The sequence below is a fragment of the Nymphaea colorata genome, chromosome 5, assembly GCF_008831285.2.
Source record: "Nymphaea colorata isolate Beijing-Zhang1983 chromosome 5, ASM883128v2, whole genome shotgun sequence".
In the NCBI taxonomy this organism is placed as follows: Eukaryota; Viridiplantae; Streptophyta; class Magnoliopsida; order Nymphaeales; family Nymphaeaceae; genus Nymphaea; species Nymphaea colorata.
The window spans coordinates 4372311-4388779 of NC_045142.1; the positions used below are offsets into that span (position 1 = coordinate 4372311).

Sequence of the window (16469 nt, forward strand, 5' to 3'; positions counted from 1 at the left end):
TTCATCCCTACGAACGACAGTTTTTGCTTCTTCTCTACAAGGGCATTTTTGTCATTTCAAGCTGGATGCCCAGGCTTACCTACATGTAGGGATGTCAATATATCTGATTTTAATTGGATATTTAACTGAATTGTTCTAAAAAGAGTATCAAACCAAGGAATTGCATCATATTTAAATTTAAGAAATAACATCAATTTTCATCTACACGAAAAATGTGATCATATTCAAATTTTGATTGGATTGGGTTTGATTTCAAAGAAATATTCTATCTCCAATGCTGGTACATTTTAAAAATTTGCCGGATTTGGTTCAAAATTCAAATTGAGATTCAGATGTGGATGTAAAAATTAAATATATATCGGATTCAAATTGTGAAATTGGATTTCGAATTCGCATCGTACTTCTTTTTTTGTTTGTGTTTGAATTTGAATTCGAATCTGAACTTGTGAATATCCAAAAAGAGCTGATATGGTTAATAGTATATTTGATTTGAGTCTTAGCCATTGACATCCATAGTTGCATATTAAGGGCTGAAAATAACAAAATACGCTTGATAATAAACATTTATAAGAGTAAATGTTGAATTCTAAATGCAGACTTCTCATAAAAGAAAAAAAGAAGAAGAAAAAAACCTTCTAGTGAAACATTGGAACACAAGTTCCTGTATTATCTACCTAACATGGAAACCAGCCTATGGGCCACTTACTTGGATCCTGATATTGTTTTTATTACCAAATTTATACTTTCATTAATTTATTGTGCAATACTTTATTATCACTGAAAGAAAAGAGCCTAAAAAATTACATCGTCATGGGAAACGAGACCTAGGTTCAACCACATGTAGTGCCCACACCCAGGGGGCGGCAGAGGCCATGGCCCTTCTCATATTTTAGAAATTTAAAATTTTATATGTAAATTTTAAAAATTTTAGTTTAACCTACATAAACAAATTTTGAAAAAATATATTTCAGCCCATGTTAAAATTTTGAAACTATAATTTGGTACATACAACAAAAAATTCCTTTCTCTACCCCCTACCCACATCACACCTGAGTCCATAATTCAAATGCTCGTTAGCCAAAAAATCCGAGCTCTATTTCCTAGACAATGTGTAGGCTCTTCCTATTTAATTCTCATGAGTGTTACTTGCTATCTTTTTCTTCCCAGTCTTTTGGGTGAATGCCTTCCATATATATATATATAGGGGGGAGGGAGGAGGGGGGCCGCCTAGGCCATGGCCCCACCTTGATCAATGAAAAAAAAAACTTTTACATTGAAAAAAATATTATTTTTTAATCACTCTATGTATTTTTTAGATTTAAATTCAGTTTGACCCTACCCGAATCCAAAGGTTAGACTCTCATGTCTCCGCCACTATATATATATATATATATATATATATATATTAGTCACAGAAACAGGAAGCGAGAGCAAAAACATGATAAGAGCACTACCAAAACCACATGGTCATGGAGAAGTGAACCATGAAACTGCATTGCAAAATAAATCAGAGATACATGGCCGAAATAAGATTGAGCAAAAATTACAAGGCCCAAGAGATTCCACTTGACCCATCCATGTGCCCATTCTTCGCCTCCCAGCATCTCGGATTGCATATGTGCTGGTTTTAAACTCGCCCTCTCCTATATACATAGAAGCATAGCGCCCACTGAAATTGAACGAACGGGAACTATGTTTGCTATGCACCACTCACCCAACCCAACTAGACTATGCCTCGTGGGGCTTATAATGACCCTAAAGTCAATCCAATGCAGTGTTGTGTGCATAATAGTTGAACACATTCTAATCTAAACTAGGGTTTCTTCCTCGCCCTTGCATTCTCTTTCAAGTCCTGAGTTTCCTAGATCCACATGCTTGTCCAGCCAGCCGGTTATGTCGGAAAAGACGAGCTCGATGTTTTCCGGTGGCTCGCCGGAAGTCAGTGCATGCCACATCCCGGGGTACAGCTTGAGGGTCTTGTCTGTGCTCGATGCAGAGTCGAAAAGGAGCTTGCTGACTGAGGGATCAGTTATTCTGTCTTCCTCACCATGCACCACCAAGAATGGCAGTGATACCTAACCAGACCACAGCGGCGGAAGTTAAGATCCTTCCAAGTACATTGAAAGCCTAGTTGCAATCAGGAGGAAGCCATTATCAAAGGAAAGTTCAGATGGAGATTCACAAACACCTCACTCCCTTCACACACAGCAAACGCAGTATATTTTAGTTAAAATGCATTGACTGCACTGTTTGGTTCTCTTTAGTCACGAGACATGATATCTCAAGAGTACCTCATGGAACACGCTCTAAGCTTTATTTTCTCCAAAAGAGCTTTTTCGTGGGACTGAGTTGTCCTAGCAGCCTTAGTTGGTTTTGAGTCTATTGGCCTCTGACTATTCTCTTGACACTAGAGGAGCGTTTGATTGCTTCACATATGAGATTGATGATCTCAGAACAGAGGATTTAATGTCGGAAACTCCCTTCTCCCAAATTTTTTTCCCCACGCAGCATCATATTTAAGGTTCTAACTATAATGACAATCTCCAATCAACATTTTTTACACAGTGGAGAAATATGGAGTTCATTTATTTTATGAGCTTTGCATAAAAGAGAAACTGTGCATGTTGGTATATGAAATTCAGTAAAAAAAAAAAAGAAGGAAATGCATTAGTCACCTCGTGAAGACTCTTCTCCAATTTCAAGCTGACCTTTAGGAGTTCATTCCCAGTCTTTAACCGAGGGATTCCTTTATAGCAGTATGGATTAGAACGAAACTGTAATTCATAATCACAAAAAAAATTAATCAAAAAGTTAACAATCTACTAATTGGAAAAGACCTAAACGACAACCCCTTCCCTTTTTGGGGTTCTGGTTTTATTGGGACATGTGTGGGTTATGATAAACTCATCAACTATAGTGTTATGTATAGGGTATGGTACACCTGTCAACTACAGTGGTAGGGTACAGTACACTTGTCAACTACAGTATGACAACCTCCAGATCAAAAAATGACAACATTACCATTTATGTCTTTTACGTGTCAGTTTGGCTGATAACTTATGCTACACCCTTTCATACGATAATTCTTAAAAAAAAAAACTTAAAAAAAAGATAAAATTAATGCCTATATAATTAAAAGATATGAAAGAAAAAGCTGTAAAATTTTACCTCTTCTCTCTTCTTTGGATCCTTTATGCCGACATTGACTAGATCAAGAGTAGGGATCAACTTCCACGTGGGGCCGATCTTGCATAGTTTATTCAAACAGCTGTGCACTAGAGGATTGGGCTTCATCTCCTCTGAGATCTGCAACAAATCATCAACTAATTGAATAACTCTCACAATAATATCAGCGAGCTCATCAGAAAATCACTTGAACTCAGGGGCGAAGCCAGGATTTTTTCTAGGGTCGGGCCAAGACGATTTGCAGACCGGGCCAAGGTCGGGCCAAGAGGAGCGATCGGTCGGGCCAAACTAAAAAAAATTGATTTTTTCAATGTAAAAAAAAAAAAAAATCCTGGTGTCACCCGGGCAAGCCCCCCCTCCCTCCGCTTCTGCTTGAACTGACCATCAAAACTAGATCCTCCGGCTTTGATTCTTCTTAATTTGACAAAAAGACCAAAAATGAAAAGAACTTGAGTTTTCATGAAATTTTTAGTGGAAGACAGTCATAGGGATGCTAACAGATCAGATTTGAATAGGATTTATCATTTACTATATCCACTCTTTTGGATGTTTGTGTATTTGGATCTGAAAACTAATAAAAAAAATACTATATTCGGATCTGAATCTGAATGTACAATTCAAATCTAATTTTTAGATTCACATCTGTATCTATCTTCTAAACTGAATCCGAACTACTGCATCACGATATGTAAGGATAAACTTTCAAAATGTATGGATGTGGGATATACTGGAAACTAATTTAAGCCTAAATGAACCCAAATCTGAATCCAACTCCCATGCTGTAATTACTTAAATCTGAATCTGAATCGGTCCGGATGTCTTTCTTAAAAATTCCAAATTTAATTTGATTTCTTAATTGAATATTAATATTTGTGTTTTTTAAAATGGATCGGTTTGATATCCGATCTAAATTGAATTTATTGACAAAACTGGATTTGGAGAAGCAAAAAAAATCTGCCCCGGTATTTGGACCCACTCTCAAAGGAAGTCGTTTTCTAAAATTCAAGTTTAGTTAAACTCGTTTTTTAAATCATTTTTTAGAACTTGGCTTTTCACAAACTTAGTTGAGACTGTCACCCAAACACGTCTTGAATAACATTTTAAGGGCAAAGCATCATTTGAATCAAAATGCATGGCATGATAAAAGATAATCAACATAGATATGAATAATTTTGGAAAACAAAGAGAAATAAACTTAAAAAGATCTAACAATAATAATTCTAAATTTGGATTCATCTTTATACAAGGGAATTGAAATCAGCTTATAGTCACATAGTTGGTGTTGTTTTTTTTTTTATTTCATATAATTAAAAGCGGTCGCTGTGTATTTACTACAGCCAATTGTTTGACCATGGTTTTCCGGTGACATGAAAAGAAATTACCATTGAACTACAAAGTAGCCGGCTGATTTGAGATTTTAATATATATATATATATATATATATATATATATATATATATATGCACCATTGACACCAAAACTATATAAGACTGTATAAATGAAAGCAGTATCATGGAAGTAGACCTTGCACATGGGTGCAACCAGAATCGCGCCATCCCAATAAGAAGGCTGCTTCTGGTGCAGAAAAGAGCCACCGCACCACCCATGGACTCCCCATAAAGAAACCTCATCTTGTTCTTGTTCTCCTTCCTCTCTGCATAACCAGAAGATCCAAACTCAATCACATAAATGATCAGTTCATAAGATGTTGCTTTTTCTTTGGGGCTTTCTCCGCAGACTCACCGGCGACGCTTGTGAAGAAATCACGGCAATCGCCGACAATTTCATCGAAGTTGGAGACGTATCCTCTCAGGCCTGCTGATTTTCCGTGGCCTTCGTAATCGATCCCATACACCGCCATTCCTGCTTCTGCTAGCCTTGTCCCAGTACCTATGTCAATACTTTCCGCGTCAATTCTTCTCCATTTTTTAGTTTCTTCAGAATTCGAGCGTGTAATTTTAGAGAGAGAAAGACGATACCTTTCATGGTTATGCTACACTCCATAGCGTAACCTGTCGTAATCAGAGAAAAATCTATCATGGGGAGCACAAATTTTCGAGAAGTTACTGGAAATGTGTGTTGGGTAGTTGAAAAATTGCATGGAAGGAGAGATGGTGGTCACCGTGAAGGAGAAAGATCAGGGCTTTTGGCTCTCGATTTCCGGCCGGCAGCCACCTACAGGTGAAGAGTTTTAGTCCCCGGCGATTGATAATGAACTCCTGCAAAGGAAAAATGAAAAGGAAGACTGTTAACGGAAATACAGATCACGAAACGTAAGATACAATTGTTTCTGCTGTAGATTAGATTAATGGTGCTTAATTACCCCTTCATATTTCACTTTTCCTGTAATCTCTGCCTGCAAAATGAACAAGAAAACAGGAAAAAAGCACAACAAAATTGATAAAAAATTAAAAAAAATAATAAAAAAAATGAAGATGGGGATAGGAGAACTATTAGTGACAATCAAAATTCATTCTTACCATTGAGAAGAAAGTAAACGAGAGAGAGAGAGATAGAGAGCGAGAATGTCCGGAAAGGTGGGTGGGAGATATCAGTTCTATCTTGAATATTTGTGTTCTATATAGAGTAACGTGCTCTTAATCGTAGTCAACCTGACCTGTCTTCCTCTGCTTTTCTTGGTTAATAAATCTCGTCTTTGACACCAAATGACAGATTTGATCCAATCTATTTTAGTGACTTTCTTTCGATTTCCTTTTACACCTTTTGACCAGCTTAGATCCGCTTGAACTTACTCTCTCTCTCTCTCTCTCTCTCTCTCTCTCTATATATATATATATATATATATATATATATATATATATATATATATGTATGTATGAAAAAGCTTGCAAAAATCATAAGAATATTTTGAACTTTTAAGGCTTTCATAAAATTAGTCTTGTATCTCTTCTATCCAATCATTCTTCGAACCAAAATCTTACAATCTATGCATGCTAATATGATGAAATAAGAAAGGTGATTTTTCTAAGGTTTTATGAAAATCAAGCAGTATATGTATTACATAAAGATAAGTATTTATTATATTGAAGAGGATACTTTGAGGTTTTAGTTGTCTCATATTAAGGAAATTTAACTCGTGTATATAAACTAATTAAAAAAAAGTTTTAAGTAGATCGTCTTGATATGATGCTTTTGCCATAACTACATGGCTAAATTTTTTCATCTACTTTCATCCATTGCAGTTGAAATTTTGGCAAAACTAAAATATAGAAAAAATGTCAAGACGACAAATGTGAGGGCACCTTTTCACCAAACATGCTATATATATATATATATATATATATATATATATATATATATATATATATATATATATAAACTGACGTTATATTTTCATCTTCTCTCTCCTTTTTTTTTCCTCTCCTTCTTTCTCATCTTCCATCTTTCCTCTTCTGCCATCTTTCATCTTCTAAGGAGAATCCGACAGCTCCTCCCCCACCATTGCCGGAGGGCCAGATCGGTGACCGGTGATGTCGCCGGACCACTGGCAACGGCAGGAGAGGAGCTGTCGGGTCCCCCCCTTCTTAAAGCAATGTTTCTTTAAAATGACACTTTTATCCTTATGGTTGATGGTGCGAACTTTTGTTCAAGCAATGTTTTATTCACGAGTACAGCAAGTAAATTTTTGAAGAGAGAAGGTCGTTTTGGTCATTTAAAGAACGAATGGATGAAGCACAGAGAATGAACCCTGGTTCGGAATGGGAATTCATTTCACCTACCCAAATCATCTCAAGCAGTTATTATGGAGCAGTGTTATAAAAATCGACCCGAATCAGCATGAATCGGCCGGCTGTCATGAACCGATTCAAGAGTGCCACATTTTTTATTTTCTATTAATGTTGTAATATGTCTTAAATTTTTTACTTTTATTCATTTTTTATTCGAAAAATGACTTCTTTAATATTTTTGGCTGATTGACAACCGATTCACATATAAATATCTAACTGGATTTGAATTAAGATTCAAATGGGGAGTCAGTTTTAAGTAAATATCTTACATCCAATATCCATACATTTTGAAAGTCAGTTTTCGATATATAATATTGATGTTGGGATTTGGTTGTACATTCGAAAGAGAAATTTGGATTTCATTGTACAGTCAAAATTCGGATACGGATTAGGATATGGTATGGGATTTTCTTCATTCACATTCAAATCCAAATTTAAATCCGAATATTGGAACATCTGATAAATGGGATGTATGTTCCTTATATTGTCCAGATCTTAGGGAATTTGGTGCAATTGGAAGCAAGTTTGACAAATAACATGTTATAATGTGTTTCCAATTCTACAAAAAGGAGTCCTTGTACATTAACTGAACCACAGGAGACCACAAACCCTTTTATCAATTGGTGACCAGCCAATGTGCAGTTGGTGATTGAGGAGGCATTCCTTGTCCTAAAAAAAGGAGAAAAAGAAGCACACTTGTTACAAAAGAAACTAAAACATTCTATACATTATGCACATCATTTGTTCACAAAATTGTCCTCTTTTGTAGAACAACCTTGACTTTGAGATGCTGTCATCTGGCTTCCATTTTCGTGCCCGAGCTCGATCTGGACCTGCGAATTTCGCCGCTCAATCTGCTTGTTCAACCAGCTGATTATGTCTGAGAAGACGAGTTCGATGTTCTCCGGCGACTCACCGGAAGTCAAGTAGTGCCACATGTTTGGGTACAGTTTTAGGGTCTTGTCTGAGCTTGGTGCAGACTCATATAGGAGCTTGCTGACTGAAGGATCAGTAACATGGTCTTCCTCACCATGCACTATCAAGAAGGGAAGTGATACCTAATCATACATAGCAAGGGCAGTTCAGATCCTGTCATATGAAGTATTACATGAAAATCTCCATTTCTTATCATGTGGAAATAATCAGTAGTTAAAATGATGTGTGAAAGGGGAATTGAAGAAATAATAATAAGAAGTCCACACCAAACATAAAAGAGGCAAGCTTTTCTTCGTTATAACTCCATTGAAGTACAAGAAGCCAACTGTCTCCAAACTGACCATCCAACTGCTCTATGCAGTGGATTTCAACCCACTTTGTCGCTAGATTTCGTTCCACATTCAAAAGGCTATAAACCATAACAAAAGATAAGCATGCTTTTAATTTATAGGCCTTGGCTTAACATCTCATTAAATGCAGAGGGATTGAATATGTTAAGGCTAGATAAGACTGAATATGATCTAGGGCACACCAAGCAATCTCTCAGTATGAGAGATGTGCACTTTTTTTTTTTTTGTTATTAAGTTCAAAGGATTATATTATCTTAGTTGGTATACAATATTCTTTTATGATTATAGGGTTGCATGCTTATTGTCAGTATGTTCATTAGTGATGCCTACAATTGATACACTTTTGAAGTGTTGTAATATCTCTACAATGATTGGTAGGTCTGTGTAATGAGTCGAGCCACCTCGAGCTTGACTCGAACTCACTTGTTTAGTTCTACTTGTTTGTTAAATGAGTCGAGCTCAAGCTTAACTGAAAACTCAAGCTTGTAAATTAATCAAGTTCAAGTTACATGAACTAGACCCATTTGTCCTCGATTTACTTGCCCCTGTACTTTCCAGCAAAATGAGGGTGACAGAGAGAAAATATTGATATCTACTAGTGGCTTGTATATTTAGGGGATGAAGCAATCAAATGTGTATTTGTGAGATATCATAAAAGTCAGAAGTACAAATACTTTGATCTTATTTCCAAAGGGACTATGTTAGTGTGGATGTCACATTCTTTGAGTACTAATGCTACTTCTTTCATCACTTATCCTTCGAGAATACTGAAAGGTCTAGCTCATCCCAGCTTCATATTCCATTAGAGTCATTTCCTTGTGTCCTTTCGTTTGTTCCTGTGCAGTCAACCCCTCGCTTTGTTAATCCTCCATAGGTTTACATGGGACGACAACTCCCTTCTTATGACTCTCCATCTGTTCCTTCGCAAAAAGTAAATCTCCCTTATGAGTTTAATAAGGCTAATGAAGTTCTTGGCTGCTCTACAGGTTCTCCTATAGCTTTGCAAAAAGAAAAGAGACAATGAACTCTGCATCCTATTTCCAAATTTGTGTCTACTGATTTATGTTGGAAAATGTATGCAGAATTTTATTGCTTTCATGTCTGTTGTGCCTATTCCAACAAATGATCACCAAGCACTTGTTGGTCCCAAGTGAAAACAGGTTATGCAAGAAGAACTAGATACATTGCTTTCTCAAGGGACCTGGGATCTAATACATCTACCTCCTGAGTGGCAGTGACATTGTTAGCTTCAAGTGGGTATTTAAAGTACAAAGGCAAGTTGGTGGCAAAAAGACACACAGACATATGGAGTAAACTTCTTTGAGATTTTTTCTCAAGTCGCCAAATTAGACACTATTTGGCTTGTCATTTTAGTAGTAGTTCATTATGAAGAGAGCATGTATCAGCTTGACGTTAAAAATGGTTTTCTATATTGAGATATGTTTGAAACAACATATATGAAGCAACCACCAAAATTTTAATGGTAGAGAGAGGCGTGGAAAAGTATGCAGACTGAAGAAAACTATATATGACATAAAACAGACTCCACAAGTTTTGTTCCATAAATTGTTTGATATTTTATCTAGATACAAGTTCCAAAGATCTCCCTCAGACCATTTACTATTCTTAAAAAAGAGTTTCAAATGGATAGTTATTATGGTGGTTTGTATGGATGACATTATTTTGACATGTGATGATGAACAAGAAATGATAAACACTAAATTGTACCTACAAAAGCATTTTTTTGACTAAATATCTCAAACCTCTTAGATAATCATATTCACTTGTTTGTATCGTGAGCCTTCTTTTTGTATACAATAGTTTAGGATGGTGAGTATTAAGTGTTATTTCTGTTTAGTCTTTCTTTGCTATATTTTTAGTTAATGTGTAGACTGATGCAGGTGAAGTGTCATTCTTACCTCATTGAGACTCTTCTCCATTTCCATGCTCACTTTGAGGAGTTCACATCCGGTCTTCAAACGCGGCTTTCCCTTATAGCAACAAGAATTCGTCCTAACCTAACATTTGCCAAGGTATATCAGCATCATGTTTTATAATTTTAATGTAAGCTTTTGTACATAATTAATAATATTAATCAACCAAAAATTTACTAACAGCATATTTATTATTTTATTTGTTTTTAAAACTTACCTCCTCCCTTTTTTTGGGATCTTTTATGCCAACGTCGATGATATCTTTAGTTGGAACAATCTTCAATGTGGGCATAATTTTGCTTAACTTATTTAAAACCCCAACAACGAAAGCATTTGGCTTCATCTCATCAGTTACCTGCCCACAAAATAATCCCAAGATGATATCCATCAAATTTCCGCATCATCGATGTTGTAAAAATGATTCAATTATGTTTTAGTTATTTCTTATAAACTTATCATCATACAATCATTTTTTAGAATTTACTCTTAAAATACTTTCATATATAAGTGAAAACCCTAAAAAAATTTATCTTTCAATTAATGAAAGCAAAATCAAAAACTAATTATTTTGTTTTTTTGTTTCTATTAACAAATCCACCCCACCACTTAAGCATTAAATACTTAAACCAGAAAAAAAAAAAAAAGAATGAATTCAAAGACAGCAAGATCTTGGCATGCAGCAACTAGACCTTGAGCATGGGTGAGACCAAAATTGCACCATCCCAATAAGTAGGCTGCCTTTTGTGCACAAGAAGGGCCACTGCACCACCCATGGCTTCACCTAGAAGATACCTCAACTTGTTCCTGTTCTCTTCCTTCTCTAGGAAAACCAAGATACTGAGAAGCAAGATATACATAAGGTACCCCATTTGGGAGAGCTTGTTTGTTTTGGTTCGCTTCGCTTACCGGTGATGCTGGTGAAGAAATCACTACAATCGTCGACAACGTCGTCGAAGTTGGAGATGTATCCCTGGAGTCCTGATGATTTCCCATGGCCTTCATAGTCGATCCCATGCACTTCCATCCCTTCTCGTGCCAATCTTATGCCTGTACCTGTTGCGCCGAATATATGTGTGACCAAGCAATGGCCAGATGAGACATTGCTTTTTGAAACATGAAATACCAGATGAGACATTCTGATGTCAAAACTTGGCAACGCAGCTTAATCTCTGACTTTGTAGCATAGTTTGTCGCATAAAATGCGTATTATTCGAAAAATGTGTATAATACCCGAGAAATAAGTCACCAGTATAAAACGGCAATTTGATGCGTCTTTTTTAAAAAAAACACATCACAAAATAAAAAAAACATGAAAAAGCAAGTATTAAAAACATTCTTTCCTATTTTTTATTAATTTTTATTTTTTTATAATTTTTAGGATTTATTAATTGTTTTAAATTTTTAAAAATTTACATCAATTTTCTCGAGATATGCAACTTTGGAGCATTATACTGAAGAAATTTATCGCCATATAATATCCGTACATGATATATGTGACAACACTTTGGGCCATTTTTTTCAAAGTTGATTATCATAGGTTCAACTCTCAAGATGCCCAAATCCTTAAAAACCTGATGTGCATATTAGTTTTTAATGAATTTTATTCTTATATTTTTAATTATTTGTTAATTGGCTCATGAAAAAAAGGATTAAAAAATTAGTTGCAGAATAGAATAATGGTGAATACCAAGCACATTTTAGATGCCCTGAACACACACGAACACACAAAACATTCATTGGCACGATAAACCATTGCTAAAAGTTCTAATAGTTGCTGCACTATAAAGTGTCATTAATCTAGGCATTTTGTAGTCACATATTTTAAATTTTTATGTATTTGATTTAAATTTTCGTATATACAGTAGATAAAAAAAAAAAAAGAGAGTTCAGGGTGCAGAGAGAAATTACCTTTCATCGAGATGCTGCATTCCATGGCGTACCCTGTTTGCTGGGAAAGAAAAATCAATCAAACACGAACAAAGAAAAACAAAAAATCATGTCCGGAAGGGAACGACGGCGATCACCGTGGAGAAGAAAGACCAATCCCTTCGTCTCGTGTTTCCGGGGTCGCCATTTGCAGGTGAAGAGCTTCAACCCTCGCCGGTTGATGAAGAACTCCTGGAACGAACCCAGCCGATCATGATCTCAACAAAATACATTCACTGAAACAGAAATCGAGTGAAATAAACAAGAAATCCTGAGGTTTCATGGTGCTTGCCCCTTCGTATTTCACATCTGCTGCATGTTCTCCCTGCAGAAAACAACACCAAATTAGCAGATTTAACCCACAAACTGGTTTTGATCAGAAACGAAGATGACGGCTTCCCGGGATCCTACCAACCGGGCGCTCATCTTGGTGATCGGAGAAAGAGGGAGAGAGAGAGAGAGGGAGAAATTGATCGATCGATCGAATTGAATTTTAACTTGTGATCGAATGGGAGAAGCGGCGGATTTGCTGAATCGGCCACCGATTCGAGTCTGGATTAGTCGATTCTGATAGCATTTGTTGTTCTCCCAGAAATGGCGGTGCGGATCACTGGGTGCGGCCAGCTGATAACTTCCTCGCCTATTTTTGGTGGATTTGATAACGAGTGACATACAATTTTGGATTAGATTTGAGTGGTTTGGATCGAGTCATGTGATCCACAAAGCAGGAATGGAGCAGCCAAGATTAGGTTGTACCCTCTACTAAAACTGGTAACTTGTATGTATGGTTGCATATTTGGATTTGAATTCAGATTTGGATTTGAATCCAAAATGTTATAAGAATTGCCAAAGATCGAATTCGAATATGACATATCAATGGTCAAATCTAAATTTTAAAATATTGTTTTTAAAATTCCAAATTCGATTCTAATAGGAAGAATGCAAAACCATAATTGAATAGAAAATCATTTTGTTTCAAATATTTATTGGACTGGAAAAAAAAAAGGAAGGAAAGTAGGAAGCTCTGTACCATGGATGATTTATGAAAAGTAGAAAGGCTCTTATTAACACAAGGAAAACTTGATAAGCACTTTTTCGAAATAGTGCATAAATTGGTAGTCAAAAGTGAATCTTCTTTTCCCGTATAAAAGCCCTTGTGGCTGTGGAATTAGGGTTTCTCTCACGGTCTCTCTGTTCGTCGTCGTCCTCAATCTGTTCCACCGCAGCGTTCGAATCCGCCATGGGTGAGCTTTACCGATTCGGAGTTTTCTAATCCTTTTCAATTTAATGGAATGGAAATTTTGTTTTTCTTTCACGCGTTTTCATTTCCTCCATTTTTTTTTGTTTAGCATTTTTGAGTAATCTCTGTTGGTTTCTTCTCGTTTTCCTCTGATAGCGAGAATCAAGGTTCACGAGCTCAGGACGAAGACTAAGACGGAGCTTCTGAACCAACTGAAGGATCTCAAGGCGGAGCTCGCTCTGCTCCGTGTCGCGAAGGTTACCGGCGGCGCCCCGAACAAGCTCTCCAAGATGTATGCTTTTCGCCCCCTCTTGTATCTGTTGTTTTTTCGTCGTCCCTAGGGTTTCTTCTGTTCTTCCTTGAGATCACTTCTCTAAAGTCTCTGATTGAGTCCTTTTGTTTTGCTTTTTTGTGCTTACGTTTTCGTTGTTTTTGGAAATGCAGAAAGGTCGTGAGGTTGTCGATCGCACAGGTGCTGACTGTCATCTCGCAGAAGCAGAAGGCCGCGCTCCGGGAGGCGTACAAGAAGAAGAAGTACATTCCACTCGATCTGAGGCCAAAGAAGACCCGTGCTATCAGACGACGCCTCACAAAGCATCAGGTTGGTATTATTTATTTACTTTTCACCTATTTCTATTTTACGTTTCGTTGGTGGTTCTAGCTTGGTATTTTCCACACAAAATCAAGGAGTCCTTATTGTATGTCCGTGTGTTCATTCTATGCACTATCGTCATTCCAGCGTGTGGGAGTTTCTTAACGCATGCTGATTTGTGGAATTTATGTAGTTTACATATATTATGATGAATTGGTATAAGGACAATCAAATTATGTTTTTTGACGATGGGTGATGACTTCTCAAAGAGATGCAAGTTGTTTTCACTTGTGCGGTTGTTCAAATATCGTATATCGTGCTCCTTATATTTTGTTTCCAGGTGTATACGCAGAGAATATGTAGTAGTTTATATTTAGTGAATTGGTTCATTTTGGGGAAGGCGTGCCTTAGAATTCCAACTGGTATTTGAAATTTAGAAACTGTCCTAAAGAAACTTTATTATGTTATATGTCTGCAGTAGTACCTATGCGATGTTGTTTTATGCTCATTGGTATCATATCAGCAGTAAGCCCACGAAGCCATGTTTTCTTCAGTTACTGGTGACTGGAATTTGGGTACTACTTTAGTTTCTCTACAGCTGCCAAAACACAATATAACAAAACCATTTTGTAGGAATTGGACTTTTGGCCGATGATACTGATTTCAAACCTTTAGAGCACTGGAAAAGCAGTAGACTAGGAGGAAGGCAATTATATGCAATTGCGTATTAAGAGATACTTGATATACATGAAATAAAGCTGACTTTTGCAGAATTCGCAATTGTTCTATATGGAAAGACAATTCTCTTTGAAATGTGAATTCCCATTTATTCCAATTAGCGTTCTATGTGAATCAGGATTCTCATCACTAGTTATCCCGATTTCAAACCACAGGAATCAGTCTTCTAGTGGTAGGAGTCAAAATTCCTTTGTTACTAGTGCTGCCGTGTGTTCCCAAGGCTTTCATATCGAGTCTCAAACCATCATCAGTGATCCATATTTTTGTGTATCAACTACCAAGGCTCTTCAGCGTCACTGTCCTGAACCATCTACATAATCTCATGATGGAAAAAACTTTGAATTTCAAGATTTCTGGATAATGTTGTTGAATCCTGTTTTTGCCAATGTTTAGGTGCAGAATATCGTGATCACAATATATGGATATTCAGATGCTTAATACGATTCATGCTGTAGCTTTTAGTGGCAATGCAGCTTGTATGCTCTGTGATGCATATAATGGTTGATGTTGTGCACTAAGTTATGCTTGAGGCAGTGTGTTTACAGTAGCTAACGTTTGTTTTGAGAACCATACATGTGCATATATACTCTGCTTGTCTCTTCTCTGCTTCCTAATGGGAGATATAACTCCTGAATTGAACTTTGATCACTTGGAAAAGCTTCCATGTCTGTTGTCTTCTCCAACTTTCCGTTAAACCATCTTTTGCAGGTCGGGTGCATCCTACTTTTGCAACTTGAAAATTGCATGGATGTTATAGAGGCCTTTAATATGTCTACTTGGCCATGACATAGGGATGGAATGGTGGCCTAGTAGGATATGGTCAGGCTATTTGCTTCCTTAGTGATGTACACAACCATGCCATGTTGTGATGTTTCTCTTTCATGCAAGCTCAGAAGCTTATGCCGATTATTAGGTTGATTATCAAAATGAGAATGTATTCAACGCCTGCTTGATGGTCAAAAATCTGTTTCTTATTTCTAATTCGACAATTGTTGCCGAACTTGTGCAGGAATCTTTGAAGACAGAACGCGAAAAGAAAAGGGAAAAATATTTTCCGTTGAGGAAATATGCCATCAAGGCTTAGATGTAGCCAAATCAAGCCAGTAATTGCTTTTGGTTAGATGAACTAAAATTATTTTCCAATTTTGGGGAATTGATTTTGTTAGTTTTTTGGATTTCCTCCGTGATATTTTCTTGTTCTGTGTTGAACCGTTGCGTTTGCATCATTTATATCAAGCTGTCTCTCTGCATCTCTCTCTTCCACACGCACGTGTTTTAGTTGGACTTGTTATGGTTTCATAAGTCGTAGATCCATGGAATTTTATTCAAGTCTCCCTATATTTTGGATGGGGATGGGACAAGCTCTAGTGAGCATATTATCAGATTATGACCAGGTAGATGTACCCAAATATATTGTGAACTCTTGACCTTTAGCTTGGTCTTTCGTTCAGGCCTAGCAGCCAGGTGGATGGTGCTCTTAGCCTTCTTAACTCTTGCTATAAAAGTAGTCTTGTTAAAATTCCTTGGCCAGTCTGAACACTTGCTATGAGAGCAGTCGTTTTAATAGTTCAAACATAATCTGATGGTTGGTCTGAATTCGAACTGAGCAGTTGCATTGAATAAAAAAATAGGGTGGGAGTGGGACGTTGTTCAGGGTTTTTTTTTACACACATATTGTGATTCAATTGCGTTCGAAAATTTAAATGAAGTATGGTTATATTTTTTTTTTGTCAATGAGCGGGACGCAATGGAAGCCATATCCAGTCTGAATACTTTGGGCAGAAATTGAAGGCAGGCAACCTAGCGGGTGTCGTCCTA

General features: G+C 36.8%; 2 protein-coding genes and 1 pseudogene across 3 annotated transcripts; 1 reads left to right on the forward strand and 2 right to left on the reverse strand.

Moving 5' to 3' along the window:
* Positions 1 to 1808: 1808 nt before the first annotated feature.
* Positions 1809 to 6935, reverse strand: LOC116254390 (caffeoylshikimate esterase-like; annotated as a pseudogene).
* Positions 6936 to 7515: 580 nt separating this feature from the next.
* LOC116254545 (caffeoylshikimate esterase-like) lies at positions 7516 to 12567 on the reverse strand. Of its 2 annotated transcripts, XM_031629997.1 has the most exons (10): positions 12493 to 12564; positions 12374 to 12406; positions 12180 to 12273; positions 12064 to 12096; positions 11062 to 11208; positions 10845 to 10975; positions 10373 to 10510; positions 10141 to 10239; positions 7711 to 7993; positions 7516 to 7604 (listed from the first exon to the last, which is right to left on the reverse strand). In XM_031629997.1, exons 1-10 carry the CDS (start codon positions 12505 to 12507, stop codon positions 7552 to 7554), a joined length of 1026 nt encoding a protein of 341 aa, XP_031485857.1. In that variant the 5' UTR covers positions 12508 to 12564; the 3' UTR covers positions 7516 to 7551. The 2 variants fall into 2 exon arrangements, with proteins under 2 accessions (XP_031485857.1, XP_031485858.1); XM_031629998.1 differs by having other exon boundaries at positions 12064 to 12103; positions 12180 to 12567.
* A 627-nt stretch (positions 12568 to 13194) lies between these two features.
* LOC116254546 (60S ribosomal protein L35-like) lies at positions 13195 to 15901 on the forward strand. Its single transcript, XM_031630000.1, has 4 exons — positions 13195 to 13325; positions 13478 to 13613; positions 13766 to 13922; positions 15661 to 15901. Exons 1-4 carry the CDS (start codon positions 13322 to 13324, stop codon positions 15733 to 15735), a joined length of 372 nt encoding a protein of 123 aa, XP_031485860.1. The 5' UTR covers positions 13195 to 13321; the 3' UTR covers positions 15736 to 15901.
* The last annotated feature ends 568 nt before the right edge of the window (positions 15902 to 16469 follow it).